Below are 24,818 nucleotides of genomic sequence, written 5' to 3'. Positions count from 1 at the left end.
TTATTTTTAGGTCTTTCACATCTGTGAAGCTGGTAAAAAGATCTCATTTCTTTGTCCAAATGGAACGATTTTCCAACAAACTGACCTGATATGCGATTGGTGGTTCAAAGTCAATTGTGCTGCTTCACCGGGCCATTATGCTGAAAGCTCGGAAGTGCTATCTAGAGCTCAGAAACGGCCCAATCGCATTCCGGATTTGTCCAGCGAAAACTTATCCGAATCTCGCGAAAGCATCGAAGATAATGATCGATCGGGAAAGGATGACGCTCGGAGAAATCAGCAAAAGAAGTTGAAGTCGCGAAACGAGGAGACATTCGACAATCTCAACATATCCGGTGAGAACTTTGACTTCGAGGACATATCCAGTGATGTGCGTAAAGCGAACAGCAGATCACGCCCAAGCAGCCGAAATGTTAACCGAATCTCTCACCGAAACGCTAAGGAACTGTCCGAAGATTTCTTAGAGTCACAGGAGGTAGCCGAGTCAGCTTCCTTTGTGGTCGATCGCCAGAACAATTTCAATGGTTACCACTACGAGCCCCCCAAGCAATCCGTCGACTTGAAAACACAATCGGCGAACTTAACGAAAACGGAAACTTCACAGAATCCTTCCATCGACACCAACACTACATTCACAGGCTACGTTTACAACCAGCCCGATCGAAATTCGCGTCGCTTAGAAACGGCAACCGTTCGGCAAGAATTGGTGAATTCAACTTCTAATACGACGAAGGTAACGATTTCGTCTGCTACAAGTAGTCGCAGAGGCTCCATAAGCTATCAAAATCAGGGCCCGTCCAGTCGTCAAGAACGAAAACAGAATATCCATTCGTCTCCCACTTCGAACTCTCTGGTGCCAGATGATGTCAAACCCACAATTTCGTCGGTGATCAGTCGACATCCAAGTACATACACAACTGCCAGACGATTAGAAACATCTCGTACAACGCCATTCTATACACCGACCGTACCGTCAATACCATCGTTGATCTATCGAGCACCAACTGCCCAAACAAACATTGATCCACAGACCACAACAGCGTCAGCGACTACAACCAGCACACCGTCAGTATCAGAGCATGCCATGGAAATGATCCGCACAATACACGAATTGCATTTAGATAATCCTCGTCCCACTATCGAATCAGAGAGGCCAGTCCTAAGCGCACGTCCTGGTTTGATTATACCACCCTCTTCCGGGCCAGACACTCTTCACTCTCTGGCTTTGTACTTTGCCACAGCCGTTGACAATCTCATGACGAATCCAGAAAATCAAACCACAACCTCGGTTCCGCTGAGAGGTGACTTTGACAATGTCGATGTTCAAATCGGAAATGTCACGAAAATCAATTCAGCCCACGTGAGCAACGAGACGATAGAAAAGTATGAGAAACTTTTCGGCATCGAAAACGAAGAGCTTGGTGCCAGCCATAGTGAATTATCCAGTCGAATGGATAGCAGTGACGATACACGATTCACTTCATCGGATAATGACCTTGAAACGGAATTTTCTAATAATCCTGTGTTGGCAGCGGCCGGTTCTCCTCAAATCAGAGAATTGGCGAAAGTCTTCACACATGCACTATCCGCTTACTTGCACGATCCGTCGACATTCCGCAGAGTTTTATCGGAGATTCGACCTACCGAGCCGCCCATCGCAAGCAACGACATTTTATCGAATAGAATCGGAAGAACAGAAGATTTTAACAAAGGTACGGGTCCAACATATTTACCAACCGTTGCCACTACATCTGCGACTGCAACAACTACTTTCACGTCGACAACGGAGGACTTTGAAGTACTAGATTTCTCCGATGTGACCCTTTCTACTGCGAAAAAGGAGCTCAATTATCCCAGCACTACACCATCAACCACCAATCCCACAACGACGGACTTCCCATCCACAACAACAACAACTGTGACTGAAACTGACGAATCATCTACTGTTCTCTCCAATTTAATTCAAGAATCTCTGAACACAGCCGATCGAGTACCAGCTTCAAGATTCTTAACCGAACAGTTAGTAAGGTCTCCAGAGTCACGAGAACCGAAGCGATTAGAAGAAGTGCAAACAACAACAGATGCAAACAATCCATTCGCTTTAGAGATTAACGGCGGCCTGATAATGTCAACTGCCTTCCCATATTTCCAGGACGACAGTAGAGAATCGTCAAAACAGTCCGTAGAGGAGTCCAGCTACTTCCCTGCAAAGGAACCTCTTGAGAGTCGTTCGCTACTGAAACCGTACGGTCATGACGTTAGCCATAACAGTTCACTTATCAACGATACGTATCCAACTGCATTGTCGGACATTCAAGCTGTTCCACTGAAATGGGGCGAAGAAATAACGGAAGATTATTCGACTCAGACCACAACCGACTATCCCGCAAGTTTGTCGTTCGAGCTACTGCCTCCAAGTGCTGTTAAAAAGGGATTTTCTCTGCCAGCAAAAGACGCACTTCATCCGACGATAGACGAAAATGATTTGCAAAGAGCACAGTCTCAGTCGTTAGTGGCCAGCGGTAATGAACTGTTGAACGAACAGAAAGGAAGATCATTTTCAGCAACCGCTTCGCCTCGATTCGGTGACCGAACAAGAGCGACCACTACGGAATATCCTACCACAACTACGACGCTAAGTGGACATTTCATCACGCATGACTACCGCACATCGACCGAATCTCCTGCTCTGCAATCGAAGACTACCATTCCTGACACGGGAAAATTCAGTCCCAATCCATGGTCAACGTTGGCGTATACAGTCTTTCTGGACCCGCTGACGATAAACGACGGCTTGATGGATTCGAAATTGAAAGACATAACACCCAGTGCGAACACTTATCTGCCACGCAGCACACAGACAACACCATACGCGCCCACAACAACAACATCATTGCCGCCAGTAACAGCAACTAATCTACCTGACGCACAAGCACTGTTCAATCGGAATAGCGATGCTCGAGAGGGTAAATTTCTGTCCTCATCTCCATTCCCAACCACTGCTCGCGATAAGCAGCCTGCCGAATATATGGAAGTAATGCAAAAGAAAGCCAACGAAATGTTTGGCAATTTGAACGACACCTCCGCCACACATCTGTTGAACGTAATGAAAAAGGCCAACAAGAACAAGACCGTCCGGAAGTTGATTTTACTGTTGATTCAAACGTGTGACGACGATTACAATACGACCGTAGAGGAGTCCCGAACAGCACTGCTAAATGCTCTGATTGGTATGGATGGTAAAATTGACGATGACAGCGACATTCAAGTCATCAATGCCAGACCGAACCGTCGCGGAAAGAGCATAGCCCGTTTTGAAGGTAACTCAGTTACGGAAGCCACATCAACGGAAACGCCAATAACGACATTCCGACGGCCGTTGTTCCAATCATTCTCCACAACAACAGCACCTCAATATTTGTTCGAAAGTACCACAAACGGTGAGTCATCACGAACAACGTCCAATCCAATCGTCGACGACATTTCGACAATATCAGCCAATCGAGCGAACGAAGGATATGGAATCTATTTCCGAACCGACGATAGCTACACAACAACAACGTCAGATGGACTCAACAGCCATGATCCGACAGATCAAACCACTTACACAGCAGTCGACGAAACGACTACGTTAACTCCGTCAACTACGACAACTACAACAACAACAATTCGTCCAAGCACAACCAACAAGCCAACAGTCAACCGATCCCGTTCATCGCAATCCCGACGAATAGCAAAAGACTTAGACGACTTACTTGGACAATCAAGTCAAACCATCGATCCGAATGCAAGTCGAACGCATAAGCATTCCGATACAAGAGCGTTGGATCTGTTACGATCGTTGTACTCGTTGGCTGGCCGATTCGGTCGATAGATTTTCGGGAGAAACGTTAGATGGAAAGTTTAGAAAATAAATAAAAAAAAAAAATTTGATAAAAATGTGAAGGTGCGACAGGCGTTTAGTCAATTATCCAGAAACGGTAAAAGAAAACTGCAGCAAAATTTTCGTAAATTTTGGAATGTTCGACTGCGAACGATTGATTTATTGGTCGATGCAATTATGTGATTCGAAGAAGTGGAGGCTGTTTCGCAGCATTCCTCAATTTATGGCCAATATTTTGGTCATATCGTTCCCAATTTCACAGTTTTTTTTTTGACAATACCACGATTCCGTTGAATTTTAGCAACACATCAGCAGAACTGGTAAGACGAATGCACTCAGTAGTTAGTCAATCTCCTCTTTTGAATCTTTAACCCCACACATTACGTCATTTCTATTCAAATATCATCCTTACTGCACAAACTGCCGTGTTAATACTTAACAAGGTATCCAGCATTAAAGAGCTTAAAGCTTCTTTTAGATTCAACGTAACGTGCTTGTGGAATCAAAGCTCTGGAAAGCTCGCATAAAATCTTGTTGTGGTTTAGCGCGGCAGATTATTATTCGCTGCACTCGAAACAATCCCAATGCAGAGTAAAAAAAAATGTGTCTCATCCAAGGGTTCATATGAGGAGGTTATGCCGATCACTGGGGCCGTTATCGCAAAAATCTACTGAAATTTGCTGTAATTTTCGTACAAAATTGTAGCACAATTTCAGTTCAATTGAAAATTTGTCTTGAAAAGCGGTTTCAGTTACCGATAGCCGCCATGTTTTGTTCTTTTTGCGATACGACCCCAGTGAATCAGCGTAACCTCTTCATATACAACCTTGGTTCCATCATTCTCCGTATCAAGTCAGTCCTTTTCGACGCATCATTCTTGCATTCTTGATGCTGCTGATCAGTTTCTATTTCCCGGAATCAAAAAAAATTGCATCGTTTCTGACTCTATAGTGAATGAATCAACTAAAATAATAGGGCGACTCCGCTCATGTAAAAATTCTAACATTCCAATGACTCTTTTTCAAAGGTCTTTTTTGTTTTATTATCTACATTTGTACGTGTGTAGACCACACTCAATTATAGTCCATCATTTTATATTATTTTTCACTTTAATTTTAATAATTTAGTAGACGACCATGACTGTACTTTGTATAAAAATGTTACACAAAAAAGGGCATGCATCCACAATCCACCCACATTAAATATATCTAGTGCTGTCAAACGTCATCAAATAGATTATGTATCAGCTTCGAAAGTTTTGTTTTGACATCTCCTAAAAGACTCCCTAGGCTTCGTTGGCTTCCATTGGAGCCGGTGGTCAAAGCAATAATTTCGAAGTTTTTACGTAATTAATTTTACGTGCTGGAGACAGATAGCACCACGAATACACGCTAAGTAAGCGGGGAGGTAAAGGCGACTTTATCTCCCTCTAGCAAATGAAACGTTTTTTTCTTCTTCTATAATTCCGATGAAGCAAATAGAATCGAAATGAATTGTCACAACTTGCCATAGGTAATGCTAAACATTGTTAATTGAAAAAACGAAAATAGCGAACACACAAACCGAAATTTATGTAAAAAAAAAATTATGAAAAAAACGATTGTCTTTTTATCTAAAATTATTTTCTTTTTGAATTTTACACTGCTTTTGAAGTTAAAAGAATATAAAGGGGCTAACCCGAAATGCATGTAAATCTTTTTGTCTATGAATATATTTTGAGTGTTTTTGTTTGACTGTGACTGAAACAATTTTTTTTTGTACGATTTATTATAAAATAATGAAAAAAAATGTAAATAAAAATGAAATAAAATAATTAAATGAAGAAAGCAATAAAAAAAATATTTAAAAATCAAATACTACCGATTCTTTTATTTTATCCAACCGATTTCTTCCTTAAGAGTGATATCGCCAAAACATCGAACAAAATCAGACATTTTGGGACAACGGGTCACGGATATTATTGACTTACCGCTCATTCGATTTGTTGAACTTTTGCGAGTAAAACGTAGTACTACGTTTGGTGAACTTTTAATTGTTGTCGACGCTCGAGGTCATGAAATAAGGGTCTGCCAAAAGGGGCCCAAAATCGTTTTCTCGCGATTAGTCGAGTAAAACAATTTTGGGAAAAAAACTGTTTTAGCTGGGCTTGTAGGCCTTGAAGAGACGTACATTTTGAGTATACACACCACCAGGTCCATGTTGACCTGTTGGTGATATCAATCATTTTAGGTGAAAAAATAGGTGATTTTCCCATATAATATCGTTTTTTGGACGATAGTATCGTCTCAAAATCGATATTATCGTTTTTTAGATGATACTATCGTCCAAAAAAAAGATATTATCGCCCAAAAAATTTTCATCCAGGACGATAATATCGTCTAAATTGAAAAATTCTAAAATATTGTCTGGACGATAGTATCGTTTTCTTGTCGATATTATCGTTCAAAAAACGATATTATCGTTTTCTGGACGATATTACCGTTCTAGAAAATCTAATGGATATTTTCGTTTTCTGTACGATAATATCGTCCAAAACGATAATATCGTCCTGGGCGATATTATCGTTTTCTTAAACGATAATATCGTCCAGGACGATACTATCGTTTAAAAAAACGATAATATCGCCCAGGCCGATATTATCGTTTAGTTTTGGGTGGTAATATTGTCCAGGACTCAATTTTACTCAGAGGTGCAGCAAGAACCGAATTCTCTTCCAAAATATCGAAAAACAATTGTCAGAGGAAATCACCTACACATCAGTGTTTAAAAAAGGCGTTTAGTTCGTCCCTAAAGAAATCATCTTTTTACGAAATGAATACCAACTTTGATTGTACATAAAAAGCGTTTTAACACGCCGAGCGATCCGGCCCATTGCCCCGGAGCGAAGCGGAGGGCCGCAATGCGAGCCGGGCGCCGGAACGGTGTCGGAACTTAGGAGTTAATTTTTTTTTTCTCGCATCGTCTCATAATTAGTCTGTGTAATTTTTCTATATAAAATTTAAATTTACGGAACCAAATGAACCAATTTTTAATATATATTTGCCGTCTATAAAAAGGTGTTTATCTACAAAATCTTGTGTTTCGTCTTCAACAACCATCCAGAACGATAATATCGCCCAGGACGATATTATCGTCTAGAATTTTTATTTTAAATAAATTAAAAACGATATTATCGTCCTGGACGATATTATCGTGTCAAATTTAAAAAAATAAATAATTAAAAACGATATTATCGTCCCAAAAATTATCGACCAGGACGTCTAAAAAACGATAATATCGTTCCTGACGATATTGACCGTGTAGTTATGTCGCCTCATCTCTTAAATTTACCTCAGTCCTCAACTTCGTTTCGTCAATCAATCAGAAAAGTTCTCCATTTCCCTTTTCGCTCCTCACTTATACAATCCAAGACAAAGTCCTATCATCAATCCCTTTAAAATATTTACACAATAATATCACATTTTCGTATCACATTTCTATCAAATCACCAAACACTTGGTCTGGCAGTTGCATTACCTCCTGTTTAAAGCGTGGAAATGGTAATGTGGGATCGACAGCCAGTGCAGCCCGGTTGAATGCTCGACAAGCATTGTTGAATGGTGAATTCCTTCCATATTCGGTCCTTGAATATTTTATTCTAATTGAAATCCGGATTCCTCAGCGTTCGCGCTCCCGTGTTAATGTTTAGTTGATTGCGTATATATATAGCGAGTCGATCCGACCTGATATAAGCTGATGCATCCACAGCACCGCTAAAATCACCCTCCTTCGATTCCCTAAATCCTAAACCCTAAATCTCCGAAACGGGCTGGGACTCCCATTTATTTAAAAATCTCATTTTGATTTAGAGCCCAAGATTGACCACCAACCCAAATTAGAATGTAGGGAGCTTAAAAATGAAAATTCAGGCATATATGAGGAGAGTTATGCACTAACCGTCACAAAAAGACGTTTTTTAATTTTCGGTTCATACATATCTCTCCTCAATCACAATATGTTTACATAGCGTTATGGAACGCCATTACCTGGCCTTTTAATTTCAATATAAAAAGAAAAAGAGGCGCTCATTTAAACAGGTCCAGGGCGCTGAGCAAGCTAGACACGGCACTGATTTTACCATCGTTGTGAATGTGACCCGCTTATATCTATATCTAAAAAATAAGTATAAATTGTGAATTAAATTGACGGCATTTCACGAGCTTTTCTGTTTATATTTTGTGCTTTTTATGTAGCGATTCTCCACGTGATGGAGCTATCAGTTCCGTTCGGTAGTTATATGTATATATCAGAGTCGAGTCGATATCCTATGAAAGTTGAGTAGTTCATAAGTCTTAACTAGGCCCCATCTTTTGGATGGGTCAGATCCCTTGACTGACTGACTTTTTCTCAAGAAGATTTTTGTAATCCGAGCAAAAAAAATCACTCTAAAAGTATATAAAAGTATTCCAGGGGATGCGTACCCTACTTTCGATACAAAACACGTATATGAGAAATTCCAGCACTTGACCATATACTGGCTCATACGTATTTTCAGTACTTAAGAGGCATCGATGATTTGCTGAAAAGTATACATTTGGGTGATTTTTAAATACTGTCTTTTGGTGATATATATCCATCAGAACCATTTTTCAAGTATTACGACCGCAATAACGACCACGAATGTGTTAGCTTTCAACATAAAATAGATTTGGTTGTAGCAGTTTGACCAGCCCTGAGAAAACTGAGCAGTTTATGAAAATTTCGTTACACTGATCACTTTTTTCAGAACTGGTCAAGTGACTACAACCAAAGCACCTAGCAGGGTAGTAGAAAAAAATAAAGTAGTACTTTAATCGAAGCATGCGAATATTTCCATACCTTTTTTTCTCTCAATGTCATTGCAAAATTACCATTAAGGCCATTATTGGTATCAAAATACTACTCTATTGGACGTGTAAAAACCTCTATTACCCTGCTAGGTGCTTTGCTACAACCAAATCTATGTTCTGTTGAAAGCTAATACATTCGTGGTCGTTATTGCGGTCGTGTGTTTTGAAAAAAGGATTCTGATGAAAAGATACCATCAAAAAGGCAGCACGAGATACGCAAATGTAGGCTACAATTTTAGCTAAGCATCGATGTCTCTTAAGTTTTTTTTGTCTGCTAGCAGACCCTGGAAAGAGGCGAATTTCTTGCTTACATATTGAATAAAAATGAAACTCGTGTGATTACGGCCCTCGCTTCGCTCTGGCCGGAAAGTTCACACTCGTCCAAACTTTAATTTCTTTCTTATCATCGATATAAAGATATTACACACACAAAATTTTGGAATAAATCCTAGAATATTACTCCAGTAACGAGCTTAACCCAAAAATGTCTTTCTTAGTGGGATAATTGTCTTTTGTGGACCATTAAGAATTACTCAACTAATAACACAATAATATCACGGGACGATACAAAAATTCTTTACGGAATATTTCTGAGATCCCCCGACCGTCATAGCCCAACTTTGAACTTATCCTCGGGAATGGAATTCCCCGTCGAATAAAAAAAGTTTTTGAAATCCGTTGAGGATTACGACAAGCTATCGTGTTATCTAGGAACGAGACAAAAATTCTTTTGGGAATATCTCTAAGATCACCAGCCCGTTACGACCCATCTTCAAACTTAGCCTCAGCAATTTAATTCCCCGTCGATTAAAAAAAAGTTTTTGGAAATCCGTCGAAAGCTACTCGAGTTATCGTGGAATCAAGCGACCAGACAAAAATTCTCTTGAGAATATCTCTAAGAACACCCGACCGTAATAGCCCATCTTCGAACTTTACCTCATTAATTCAATTCCCCGTCGATTAAAAAAAAGTTTTTGGAAATCCGTTGAAAATTACTCAAGTTATCGCGTTATCAACGAATCATCAAAGTGTGACAAACATTTTCTGTATTTAAGGTTTTTGGTTCCATGTATTTTCAATCATAGTAGTGATCATTGTGTGACAAACACTTTAGGGTGTTTATCATCCGTAAGACCCATGACTTTCAGTCAAGGGAATAAAAGTAGACAATTGTGTATAGCCTTGGTTATACCAGCTGGGCCCACTCACACAATCGTACTCCTTATAGGTTTATTCCCAATATTAACAAATGTCTCTATGGATGAAATTAGATAGCAATTTGACAATTAGTAAGGACTTGAAGCGAAAGCTATGGATATGGGTAAGTCCAAGGTTATTCGAAATGTCAAAAATCATGAACAGGGAACATAGTCTGAAAATATTTGCAGTCAAAATGAGCAGGCACTTTATTCACGTTTGAAAATAGAAACAAATTTTTGAATCCACGCCATTAGTCGTATAAATTTATACGTCAGAGAGAGCTTTTTTCTCCTTTGTTACGATCTGTCTGTTTTTTTTTTTATTTCGCGATTTTGTATGGAAATGAAAACTAAAATTGAGATATCTTTGCTGTTTTAAGTGGTTTTTCATATTTTTTTGGACCAAAATGTTTTAAAATGTGGTTGGAATCGATTGGCATTAACAGATTGTGTGAAAATATTTTTTTCTATTTTATCATTTGGTTAATGTTAATCGATTCCAAACACATTTTAAAACACTTTGGTCCAAAAAAATATGAAAAACCACTTAAAACAGCAAAGATATCTCAATTTTAGTTTTCATTTCCATACAAAATCGCGAAATAAAAAAAACAGACAGATCGTAACAAAGGAGAAAAAAGCTCTCTCTGACGTATAAATTTATACGACTAATGGCGTGGATCGTTTTTAGACCCGTACGAAGTACTGGGGTCTTATAGGTTTACGCATACGTTTGTAACACGTCGAATTGGACTCCCTGAGTAAGGGGAAACCGATTGTGGTTGTCCAGAGATGCCAAATCAGCAAGGAAAAAAATGTCCGTCTGTCCGTCCGTCTGTCTGTCTGCACGATAACTTGAGTAAAACGCATCCGATTTTGAAAATTCTTTTTTTTCCCGTTTGGTAATGTCAAAAGACAGGCTAAGTTCGAAGATGAGTGATTTTGGATCGACCCCTCCTGAGCTGGGGCCCAATAAGTGCTTTACGGTTTTTCGAAGATATCTCCGGACATTTAAACGCTATACTCGTAAGTGATACGTCAAATAAAAGGTATTTACAATACCGATCGACAAAAAAAAAGTTTATGGAAATCGGATGACCGACTTGTGAGTTAGACCCCTTGGTGTGAAACAGGCACAGGGCGGCAAGCAGTTTTTGCTTGTAGGTCGGCCAAATTTGAACATATTTCGTTCGTTAGATTTATTAGATAGGTATTGACCGTACCAATCAGGGAAAAAAAAGTTTATGAAATTATGTTCTCCGGAGCGTGAGCTAGGTCTCTTGGAGTGAGCTCTTATCTGGCTACTCGGCCGTACAGTGAACGTGGAGTATTTTGTCAATATCTCGAGTAAATTTTGACCGAATTTCATGATTTTTTTTTTGTTTAAAAGGTATTAACAAATGTAAAGCGTCGGTACTATTTTCGGTTTCCTAACAAAATGGCTGCCGGCGGCCATATTGGATTTTAGTAAAATTGAAGTATCTTGGGAAAAATGATACTTAGAGAGTTTCTGTTAACATGGAAATAATGTGTTAAGTGTGAGGGGTTTCAGGGATTCCATATATGGACATCTATATATACCTATATACAGCTATATTGAGCTATATACAGGCATATAGAGCTATATAATAGCATATTCCTCTGTGAAATGTTTATTTACAGTGAAATATAGGTAAATATAGCGGTATATAGCTGTTTAAATAGGAATTTATGAAATTTGACTTCGTACGGGGCTGTCTATATTGCCTCCGGCAATTTAGTTGTATATGATAACAAGGCAAAGAGTGGATAATGTAAGTGATTTAAAAGGAAGAATAGTTTTTCAGCAGAGAAGAAAATGAAGTAAGAGAAATGAAGAGTTTCACATTAAAGGCTTTTGATACGAATAGGTGTTTCGTACGGGTCGGCGTTAGCTATGTTTTTTTGTGTAAAATGAGCATAAACACTTGCGCCAAACAAGAAAGAGAGACGTATTAGCGGCAACTTAGACATAAATCCACGCCATTAGTCGTATAAATTTATGCGTCAGAGAGAGCTTTTTCTCCTTTGTTACGATCTGTCAGATTTTCTATTTTGCGATTTAGTATGGAAATGAAAACTAAAATTGAGATATCTTTGCTGTTTTAAGTGGTTTTTCATAATTTTTTGGACCAAAATGTTTTAAAATGTGTTTGGCGTGTCAGGAACGATAATATCGTCTAAAAAACGATAATAGCTACAGATACACATCGCTGTAGGACAAGTCTGGTGAATTTTTTACCCTTTTCTATAGTGGCGACATCTATGCATAGCTGAATTTACGATTCATCATAGATTTAGCCCTTCTCTCTAGTGACCCATCGTTTCATAGCTCGGCATGCTCCATCATCATTTGCTGTACGTTCCTGACGATACTGACCGTGTAGAAATGTCCCTCAACTATTTGACGTTCTAGTTGGATTCACCAAAATCAGACGAGAACTGGTTGAAGAAAGAAAGAAAAAATCATTTGACGACGGATCACATGACTCATAAATTCAGCCAATTGAACATGCTTCAATCAAAAATTGTGTTAGTACCAATCAATGAGCTCAATTATTATTATAACACAAAGTTTCAATGTTATTTGTGTTTATTATAACAGCGATCCGCAATGGCTCGGAATGTATTGGAAATTTTCATCAGATTTCAATGCAGAGCATTAAACGGCAGATTTATTCGACCGTGACAAAAACAAAATGATTTCAATCAAACTTTCTTTTGGGCTTCAAATTCAAATTAGTAAACACGTGGATAGCGACATCATGTCAACAACAAATTAACATTCGATTCTGACTTGTTCACGACTTGTATGCAACTTAAAAACTGGGAAACAAACAGTGAACAGTGTGACACACAGAGATCGCTATCACGTGCTCCGTAATTCATTCAGTGTGACGTTGATGTTTACACCAGAAGCTCGGAGGCGTATCACTGACTGTTTCCTCTTTTTATTTCCACGGTATGAAGAACTGGTATATAATGTAATCCCACTACACGTGTACTTGCTGCACGCGTATATATTACACGCAAAATTTTTTTGCTCTCAGTTGTAAAGTTAACAGAGTTACAATCTATGAAATATAAATGAAGGTAGGGAATATGCTGGACGGTGTACTTATATCAGAGCGCTCGAGTAATATGTCAAGAGCTATATTTATACTGCCTCGAAGGAAGAAGAAAACCGGATATTTGCGGAAAAATTAAAACTTTTTCCGCTTCAACCGCAGACGTTTGTGTGGTTACAAGTATATGAAACATTTCCGTTTCAATGTCATGGTCAATTGGTTTTTCCTGCTTCGGGGACAAAAATTAGATAAATTTTGAAATTTTTTCTCCTCTTTGCATGAAAAATTCATGGAAAAGAAATGATAACAGATGACACTACGTTCCAGTGAGGCGGCAGCAACGCCATCTATTATCATTTATCTGGACAAATTACGTACCAGTTGTCTTATGGACTTTCGCTTGTAGACCTCACTTCGTTCGATATTGTGTATCTAGTACGATAAGAGAACGTTCGCGGTATTGTGGAACCTGTTCATAGTGCGTCGATTGTCCCTCGGTTAATCCTGTCAAAATTTTGAAGCTACTTTCTTCACAACCGATTTTGATCGAGAAAATGACCTTGTCCAAATACCTTGTCCAAATATCATTTCATTAGAGCCAAACCACATCGATAATTTCTGTCGTGAAGTGACAGTTTTGACATTGACATCAAATACTACGTCACGGCTCACATCGTCACAGCCTACTTAACTTTTTAGTAGGTTGGCTATGCTTCACTCTATACGATTAAACACATATCTTACTCATAAGGAATATGCTGTGCTGTATGCGGTATCATTGGAGAGATTAAACCTCAGGATATCTATCAATTTTCTGCCAAAACTTTCTGAAATTTTTTTGTTCAGCTGGGGAAACTGTTTCACGGGGGTCCTAAATTGTGCGAAAGAATGGTTTATCTCAAGTATAAGCGATTTCAATTATTATGGGAAAGTGATCAGGGCATAGTCCTTTACCATAAACAGCAATAACATTTTGAGTACAACCACTTTCAACTAAAATTTGTTTCAAGCACACGGTGTAAACACTGAAGTACAATGGCAGACTTAAAGTATAGTTTCCACTTAAAAAGAGCACTCCGTTTAGCCTCCGTCTACATGTCAGTTGTAAAATAGAACAAAAGATCTGTCACGCAAACGGAGTGGAAATTGAATTTGTTTCAATTTTTTACTCCGTTTACGTGACCGTTCCTTTGTTCTATTTTACAACTGTCATGTAAACGGAGGCTAAACGGAGTGCTCTTTTTAAGTGGAAACTATACTTTAATACACCACGAGGCAAGTCGGTCTTTTGTCATTTTGATTTCAAAGCTTTATTTGATTTTTTTTTGTAGATCATCTACAAGTTACGGTATTTTCAATTTGCGGTTAATATACAAAGCATTCCCGCAAACTCTTCTCATAACATATTAACTTCATAACTTCTTCGGCTTTTCATTTTACTATAAGTTTTGTTATTTAAAAAAAACATAGCTAACGCCGACCCGTACGAAACACCTATTCGTATCAAACGCCTTTAATGTGAAACTCTTCATTTCTCTTACTTCATTTTCTTCTCTGCTGAAAAACTATTCTTCCTTTTAAATCACTTACATTATCCACTCTTTGCCTTGTTATCATATACAATTAAATTGCCGGAGGCAATATAGACAGCCCCGTACGAAGTCAAATTTCATAAATTCCTATTTAATAAACAGCTATATACCGCTATATTTACCTATATTTTCCTATAAATAAACATTTCACAGAGGAATATGCTATTATATAGCTCTATATGCCTGTATAGCTCAATATAGCTGTATATAGATGTACATATATGGAATCCCTGAAACCCCTCACACTTAACACATTATTTCCATGTTGACAGAAACTCTCTAAGCATCAATTTTCCCACTTTATATCACTTTTAATAAAATCCAATATGGCCGCCGGCAGCCATTTTGTTAGGAAACCGAAAATAGTACCGACGCTTTACATTCGTTAATACCTTTCAAACAAACAAAAAATCATGAAATTCGGTCAAAATTTACTCGAGATATTGACAAAATACTCCACGTTCACTGTACGGCCGAGTAGCCAGATGAGAGCTCACTCCAAGAGACCTAGCTCACGCTCCGGAGAACATATTTCATAAACTTTTTTTCCCCTGATTGGTACGGTCAATACCTATCTAATAAAGCTAAAACAGACGAAATATGTTCAAATGTGGCCGACCTACAAGCAAAAACTGCTTGCCGCCCTGTGCCTGTTTCACACCAAGGGGTCTAACTCACAGGTCGGTCATCCGATTTCCATAAACTTTTTTTTTGTCGATCGGTATTGTAAATATCTTTTATTTGACGTATCACTTACAAGTTTAACGTTTAAATGTCCGGAGATATCTTCGAAAAACCGTAAAGCACTTATTGGGCCACAGCTTCGGGAGGGGTCGATCCAAAATCACTCATCTTCGAACTTAGCCTGTCTTTTGACATTACCAAACGGGAAAAAAAAGAATTTTCAAAATCGGATGCGTTTTACTCAAGTTATCGTGCAGACAGACAGACGGACAGACAGACGGACAGACGGACATTTTTTTTTCGCGGATTTGGCATCTCTAGACAACCACAATAGGTTTCCCCTTACTCAGGGAGTCCAATTCGACGTGTTACAAACGTATGCGTAAACCTATAAGACCCCAGTACTTCGTACGGGTCTAAAAATGTGTTCTCTTAGTCCTCAATCAATTTTAGATAAAAAATCTGAACTCATTCCATGATCAGCTTTATGTCAAAGTATTGGCACTTGAGGTAGAAGTGGGAGACACCTTCCGACAAAGAAATGACGGAACAACAAAAGAAAACGTGAAAGGCAAAGATCATTTACTGTCAAAATGTAATATTGTGTTTTTCAGCTCTAATTAAATGGTTATGCCTAGTAAGTTACTACATCCTGAGTTATTTTGTGTGTAATTATAGTGCAAATGATTAAAAGTTTACTTCGATTGTGTAAACATCAAAGGAATTGAATAAACTAGATGAAACCGAAATCATCCATTCATTTTGACAGAAAGTGATCTTTGCGGGCCAAACAATTTAGTGTCAACAAAGCGACCTCTACAGTGCATCTCGAGTGCCAATAAAGAATTCGTGATATGATCGCTTTTACTGCTTATGCATCTCATCATGAATCACACTTTACTTTGACAGCAGCCGACAACGCACTACCGATGAGGCCTGCAGCGTACTAATTTAATTGTTTGACCGAAATCAATGAACGATTTCCATTTTTCGTTTATTCGAAATCAATTCTGTAAAATGGCATAGTCATTGTCCACCAAGCGTCATCAAATCTAAATTTAGACAGCAGAACAAGTTAAAATGAACAACATTAAGTGTATCGTTTACATTTTTAAACAAAAAAAAGATTCATTCAATTTGTCTTCCGGTCAAAGGCATTATTAAACTAGTAAATAACACAACGAAATACGAAATGTAAGACAGTTTTTCGTGATGTTCATTTGAATAATATTTTAAAATTTATTCAAAAACTTTGTGTTGATGATATTAAAATACACTCTCTGTATATATAAGCCTGTCGTGGTCGTCGCAGCCGTCTTTTTCATTTTAATAAACATATAATCTCATCTGCATGAATCATCGTTCAAATGCAAATTTATTAATTTTGATGTAAATTGAATTGATGTGGTGTGTACTGACCTTCGTTTCGTTTCCAAATCCTAATAAATAACCGATACTTTTACTAATTTAAGCTCACACTCGAAACGTGTTTAAATATAAAATATTTTTGAATACAACAGCGCAAATTGAATGCAGGTTTTCTGTGAGTCAATCAGTTAATTTACCTGACTGAATAATGGTGAATATGTTGTCAAATACAGCGGTTTGCTCCAAATCGTACCAACCACCTATTCACCCTGATAGAATCAGACTTTTTATGTCTTCAGCAGGGGCTTAGTATTCAAAATTTCATTTCCTAAATTCTGAAAAATACTTAAATTTGAGAATTTTAGGAATTAGAAGATTTCTAAGATTTAAATTCTAAAAATTCACAAAAAATTTTAAATTTTAAAGAATTTTTTAGAAATTTTTAAGAATTTAATTCTTAAAATTTCTTAGAATTCTTGTAAAATTCCTAAACATTTTAAATTTCCTAAAAAATTCCTAAATTTCCTAAAAAATTCCTAAATTTTCTAAAGATTTCTGACTACTACTCTCAGGCTACTCTCAACAGAACAAAATAACAAATGAAAATGAAAAATCATCTCTTGAATGTGCGTGTGTCGTTTTCGTGTACAGATAGCAACGTATAACTTGAATTTGACACAATTCAAGTTACCTTATTCCCTTGACTGAAAGTCAGGGTCTTATACCAGAAAATACCGAAAAATGTGGGTAACAAAAAGGTTCACTGTGATTGAAAATGTATGAAATGGTATGAAAAACGTTAAATGTGGGTAACAAAAAATCGTTGAGGGCACGATAACTTGAGTAATTCTCAACCAATTTGGATGCATCTTTTTTTTTAAAGACGTGGAATTAAAATCCCGAGGCTAAGTTCGAAGATGGGCTGTGTAGGACTAAGGTTCTGGAAGCTATCCGAGAAAAACGGGATTTTATACTGTTGATCATAGCCTCAATTAAAAAAGATTGCTTTGATGAAATTTGATTTTGTTTGGTAGTGTTGGTAAATCATATAAGTTTGTTTTCGACGTGCATGAAACTAGTAGGAAGAATAATTTCATCATTCGATGCCCATCTTCTAACTTGTAAACATCTCTTCCTAACAACTTGATAGTTGACTATCAAATTTGATAGTTGACTAACAACTTGATAGTTGACTAAAAACTTGATAGTTGACTAACAAATTTGATAGTTGACTAACAACTTGATAGTTGACTATCAAATTTGATAGTTGACTAACAACTTGATAGTTGACTATCAAATTTGATAGTTGACTAACAACTTGATAGTTGACTAACAACTTGATAGTTGACTAAAAACTTGATAGTTGACTAACAAATTTGATAGTTGACTAACAACTTGATAGTTGACTAACAAATTTGATAGTTGACTAACAACTTGATAGTTGACTAAAAACTTGATAGTTGACTAACAAATTTGATAGTTGACTAACAACTTGATAGTTGACTAAAAACTTGATAGTTGACTAACAAATTTGATAGTTGACTAACAACTTGATAGTTGACTAAAAACTTGATAGTTGACTAACAAATTTGATAGTTGACTAAAAACTTGATAGTTGACTAACAAATTTGATAGTTGACTAACAACTTGATAGTTGACTAAAAACTTGATAGTTGACTAACAAATTTGATAGTTGACTAACAACTTGATAGTTGACTAAAAACTTGATAGTTGACTAACAAATTTGATAGTTGACTAACAACTTGATAGTTGACTAAAAACTTGATAGTTGACTAACAAATTTGATAGTTGACTAACAACTTGATAGTTGACTAACAAATTTGATAGTTGACTAACAACTTGATAGTTGACTATCAAATTTGATAGTTGACTAACAACTTGATAGTTGACTATCAAATTTGATAGTTGACTAACAACTTGATAGTTGACTATCAAATTTGATAGTTGACTAACAACTTGATAGTTGACTATCAAATTTGATAGTTGACTAAAAACTTGATAGTTGACTAACAAATTTGATAGTTGACTAACAACTTGATAGTTGACTATCAAATTTGATAGTTGACTAAAAACTTGATAGTTGACTAACAAATTTGATAGTTGACTAACAACTTGATAGTTGACTATCAAATTTGATAGTTGACTAAAAACTTGATAGTTGACTAACAAATTTGATAGTTGACTAACAACTTGATAGTTGACTAACAAATTTGATAGTTGACTAACAACTTGATAGTTGACTAACAAATTTGATAGTTGACTAACAACTTGATAGTTGACTAACAAATTTGATAGTTGACTAACAACTTGATAGTTGACTAACAAATTTGATAGTTGACTAACAACTTGATAGTTGACTATCAAATTTGATAGGTGACTAAAAACTTGATAGTTGACTAACAAATTTGATAGTTGACTAACAACTTGATAGTTGACTAACAACTTGATAGTTGACTAACAAATTTGATAGTTGACTAACAACTTGATAGTTGACTAACAAATTTGATAGTTGACTAACAACTTGATAGTTGACTAACAAATTTGATAGTTGACTAACAACTTGATAGTTGACTATCAAATTTGATAGTTGACTAAAAACTTGATAGTTGACTAACAAATTTGATAGTTGACTAACAACTTGATAGTTGACTAAAAACTTGATAGTTGACTAACAAATTTGATAGTTGACTAACAACTTGATAGTTGACTAACAAATTTGATAGTTGACTAACAACTTGATAGTTGACTAACAAATTTGATAGTTGACTAACAACTTGATAGTTGACTATCAAATTTGATAGTTGACTAAAAACTTGATAGTTGACTAACAAATTTGATAGTTGACTAACAACTTGATAGTTGACTATCAAATTTGATAGTTGACTAAAAACTTGATAGTTGACTAACAAATTTGATAGTTGACTAACAACTTGATAGTTGACTATCAAATTTGATAGTTGACTAAAAACTTGATAGTTGACTATCAAATTTGATAGTTGACTAACAACTTGATAGTTGACTAACAAATTTGATAGTTGACTAACAACTTGATAGTTGACTATCAAATTTGATAGTTGACTAAAAACTTGATAGTTGACTAACAAATTTGATAGTTGACTAACAACTTGATAGTTGACTAACAAATTTGATAGTTGACTAACAACTTGATAGTTGACTATCAAATTTGATAGTTGACTAACAACTTGATAGTTGACTATCAAATTTGATAGTTGACTAACAACTTGATAGTTGACTATCAAATTTGATAGTTGACTAACAACTTGATAGTTGACTATCAAGTTGTCTGTCATTTATCAAGTAGGTAGTTTTTTACTCCCTTTACAACCACATCTTACGCCAGCAAAATGCCTGTTATCAAATTAGCACACTTTGATTAAAAAGTGTAAGAAATTTTAATAAAAAAGTTAAATTTTTGCAGGGAATATAAGATGAATTATCTCAACTAATTTTTGAAGATTTTTTAGCCCCGTACGAAGTACTGGGGGCTTATAAGATTAATATGCCGTTTGTAACACGTCGAATTGGAAGCAGACAGTAAGGGCAAAGCATTTGGTTGTGTTCATAGATGACGAATCCGCAATAAAAAAAATGTCCGTCCGTCCGTCCGTCTGTGACCCCTCTAGCTTGAGCAAATCACAACCTTTTTTCAAAATTCTTTTTTTCCGCGATTGGTATCGACAAAAGTAAGGTCAAGTTCGAAAATGGGCATGGTAGGGTCGGCACTTCCAGAGCTAGGGCCCTATAGGTGTTTTTCAGTCTTTCGACGATATCTACCGAAATACGCACGCAATAGCTGCTTGTGATATATCAAATGAAAGGTATTGACGAGTAGAACATTGCTGAACATTGTTTTTGGGTAAGATGCAACGCGGGCTTGTTGGGAGGGCTCAAAGGTCGTTACTCGGCCCTAAGTGTTTTTTGCACATAAATCGAGTAAATCTCATCCGATTTTGCTAGATTTAGTTTTTTATGGAAGGTAATTGAATACCGAAAAGAACGTGTCGAAAAAAGTTTCAAATTTGGGCCCTTGGGCTAAGGCCGCTACTCGGCCCTAAGTGTTTTTTGCACATAAATCGAGTAAATCTCATCCGATTTTGCTAGTTTTTGTTTCGTTTGAGAGATAATTGAATACCCAATAGAATGATGGCAAAAAAAGTTTCAAATTTGGGCCCTTGGACTAAGGCCGCTACTCGGCCCTAAGTGTTTTTTGCACATAAATCGAGTAAATCTCATCCGATTTTGCTAGTTTTTGTTTCGTTTGAGAGATAATTGAATACCCAATAGAAAGTTGGCAAAAAAAGTTTCAAATTTGGGCCCTTGGACTAAGGCCGCTACTCGGCCCTAAGTGTTTTTTGCACATAAATCGAGTAAATCTCATCCGATTTTGCTAGTTTTTGTTTCGTTTGAGAGATAATTGAATACCCAATAGAAAGTTGGCAAAAAATTTAGGGTTTCTAAAATAATGTCGTAAATTGTTGGTTCTATTTGAGAGGTACTTCGTACGGGCTTTCGTAATTGCGCTATGCGCAATTTTAAAAACGAACACTTTCAGTAAATTTGCCATGCCCAACTTGACTTGTATTTTGGTAACAGACGCATTAGAGGGTTGTAGACGTATTAGGGTTCCGGTCGTATTACGGCTACGGACGTATTATGGTTACGGACGAAATAGGATTACGGGTCGTACGGGGCTAAGTCGCAGCAAACGCTCCGACTGTTCTGATGCCTTGTTTTAAATACATGGCATAAAATGAATATTGTATAAATTTTACGAGTGTGAAGTTTGCGGCCAGAGCGAAGCGAGGGCCGTAATTCACACGAGTCGTGACATTTTATTCACGATTGAAGGTTTTGTGAATGGGAATTCGAGGGATTATTTTTTCTTACCAATAAATTTCTCTTTTTACAAATATTTTTAATCCCTTTACCATTATAGGATTGGTACCAATTTACCGAAAATATTGGTAAACTGAGTTATTTTTAACGATGAACCAAAAACTAATTAAGTTCATTAATTATCATGTCACCATGTGAAGGTATATTAAGTACCGGGGAACTTCCTTTTTTTACGCAAAATTGTAAGAGAAGAACATCTATCGCACTTTTTTATTTTGTGAAAAAGTCCTCGTTCCACATTCACAAAACAAACTTCGCATCTACTCTGATGTAAAAAAAAATGCAATCAAACAGAATAATAGACAGCTCATACGAGTGGGAAGTTTACGGCCAGAGCGAAGCGAGGGTCGTAATCTACACGAGTCATATTTTATTTATGATTTGAGGTTGATGCTCAAAAAGTGGTCAAAAATAATTCCACCTTACCCTCGATGGTTTCCAAGAAAAGAAAATTTGTCAAATTTTACGGTCATTTGCCTGGAGTCATTAATATAGTAAATATATTATGTATTAAATGTGACAAGTTTTCATGAATACGTCAAAAATACATTTAGAAAAGTGTCAGTCAAGGGACCTGACCCGCCCAAAAGGTGGGACCTAGTTTATGCGCGAAGGTTTTGAAAGTTGCAGTAAATGTTTGAAGTTTGCTTCATAAAATCATTTGAATTGGATGATTTGCAGTCAGAATTGGCATTTTAAAACATCAAAACAATAGATTGAATTAAATACTTCACACATAAAATGTCACTGGATATATGTTCATGAAGCAAGTACGATTGTCATGTTTTAAAAGAAAAGAAAAAAAATGACATTTTTGTCAATGGTGTGTGTGAGATGATTTTTCATTGAATTTCGCCTCATAAATACTCTAGGCATATCTATGTAAATTTCCCAAAATTCCAAAAATTCCAAACATTTCTTAAAATTCATAAGAATTTCCGAATAATAAGCCATGGTCTTCCCACTGGTTCGTAACGAACAGTTCGTTACATCCTAAAAGACAAAGATTTCCTGAAATTATAGACACTAAGGCAATAGTGTGAGGCGAGAAAGTACGAACACAAGTATCGAAATGGCATGGTTGTTCGCAATAGACGTAAGATTAAAATGTTCTAGGATGACAGGAAATTTAGCAGCGACACGATACTGATGACGTTATATCTTCAGCATAGGATACAACTCTTCCCCTCGAATATAAACCAATTTTCCCACAGATGCGTACTGTACGCATACGCATACATGTATACAAGAAAATTACACCAACTCTGCTAAGGACAGTCCGCCCTACTCAATTAATTGTGATATGGCCCACTCTACTGTATGATTGGCTTTCTATCCACGGCACTAAACACACAATTAATGATTGAGCGTCTACTACTGCAACGTAAATAAGAGTTGCTTATTGTCAACATTTCGTTTAATTTCTAACACGAGAGACAGAATATGGTACAAAAAACGTTGCATCAATAAAATTAAGTGATTGGACGCATAGTGTACGATTGGATGGGGTTCTTTTCGAACACTGCTGGTTATACAGTCACCAAAGAAAACGACGTACTATTGGAAATTAAGCTCCTCAAAATTTATAAAAATTCCAATTCAAGGGCCACTGAATGTTACCAAAATAACATTTTCGATATTACTAGACTCAACGGTTTTCTTTGGTTACTCACAGTGGCAAGTCCAAGAACCAAAAGACACCAATTAGTAGTATCAACTTCATTAGCATTCATGGATTCATGGATTAGGATGAATGATACGATTGACACTTGAGCTGCACTGTAGAGGGCGTCACTTGTCATGTTTCTCATTTTTGAGTATTGCACCTCAAGTGCCAATGCCAATTATTTTTTCGGAACACAACCATCAGGATCTTTGATCATGTTCCTCAGACAGTTTAAACTAAGGCTGTACGATTTGGAAGGTTGCACAGATCGCCATTTTATCAGATACGCAGAAGATGAATTTTGTACGAAATTCCGCCATTCCGTTGCTTGGAAAGAATTTCTTCTGCACGCATACATACGTACGAGCATTTGAACAATAATCTTTTTTCTCTTTATTTAAATATGCGAAAAAAAAGGCTGCTCACAATGATGCAGCCCGTAAAAAAACGATCTTTTCAAAAATCAAAGGTTACAAAACACAAAAATCATCTACTCTATCCGGTCCCAAAGTCCCCAAAATACACGCAGCGTTGCCTCTTTGTATCGCAATTGAAATTTTCTGCAATAAATAATCCATTGATCGCGGTTCCCCTGAAGTGGTCGTTATAATTTTTCCTAATTTCTCAATGAATTTCTTTGTTTCAGGTCCCATACAGCCTAAAGTCTCGAAAGCTAGAGGAGTAAACAAATAATTTTCTTTTAAACGCTTATAATGATTGTGTTTAAATCTTTCTGCGTTGTCCGCAATCGACCGCTGTTTCTTGCTAGATTCATTAATGTATGAAGGCGCCAATGTATCTCTTATGGTTACATCCCAAATAAGAGATTTCCCATGACTCCATGGAATCAGGGTCATTCCATCAGGTCTTTTACCATCATCTCTGGACATACCTGGCGGTTGTAACATGGTTGGAAATCCTGCTGAAGAAAATGCATGAGAAAAAACTTTGTTGACTTCATCATGCGCAGCAATTTTTTAATTTTCATTTTGCATGATAAGCCGTGTAAGCCATCCTTTTGAACCATTCCACCACAAACACACTTATGTTCCTCGCATAAACCAAAACCTAAACGAAGACCAACAGCAATTCTAGCAGAGTTGTTATCCAATAGCAAACCCAATTGGCTCGATGGAACTACTTGCAACCACTTTGAAGATTCTTTGGTTGATGATGCAAGTAGTCTTGCACGAGCAACAGGTTCGCTGGAGTCAAACATCTCATCGAATTTACTCTTAATCATCGGCAGATCCCAATTCTTTTGCTTCTTCTTCTTCTCGTCACCTTCTGGAACAAAATCTCGAGGTATTTCCTCAATTAATTCCAAAACACTAGTTTCGATCACCTGAAAACTAAACTTTCTCAATATCTCACTCGACAGTTCTAAAGTAGAATAAACAGACGACAGATAAGCTGGCATCGCAATATCCTCAACTTTCCTTACAACCTCCAAAGCTTAAAGGAAGAGAAGCCTGGTCCCAAGAAAAATCAGACATCTTCACATTCGCAATGGCTTCGAGAGTTGAACGGAAAA

At 37.0% G+C, this 24,818-nt stretch overlaps 1 protein-coding gene across 1 annotated transcript in view; it reads left to right on the top strand.

Moving 5' to 3' along the window:
- The window catches only part of LOC119074360 (mucin-5AC), a 114,907-nt gene extending 111,006 nt beyond the window's left edge, over positions 1 to 3,901 (top strand). Inside the window, exon 5 of the mRNA XM_037180462.1 lies at positions 11 to 3,901. Within this exon, the coding sequence (XP_037036357.1) occupies positions 11 to 3,874 (3,864 nt within the window). The 3' untranslated portion in view covers positions 3,875 to 3,901. The remainder of the gene's footprint in view (positions 1 to 10) is intronic.
- Positions 3,902 to 24,818: the final 20,917 nt, after the last annotated feature.

The sequence above is a fragment of the Bradysia coprophila genome, unplaced genomic scaffold (assembly GCF_014529535.1).
Source record: "Bradysia coprophila strain Holo2 unplaced genomic scaffold, BU_Bcop_v1 contig_151, whole genome shotgun sequence".
In the NCBI taxonomy this organism is placed as follows: Eukaryota; Metazoa; Arthropoda; class Insecta; order Diptera; family Sciaridae; genus Bradysia; species Bradysia coprophila.
The sequence above is the reverse complement of the archived record's forward strand: the minus strand, read 5'-3'. Positions and strand labels throughout refer to the sequence as shown.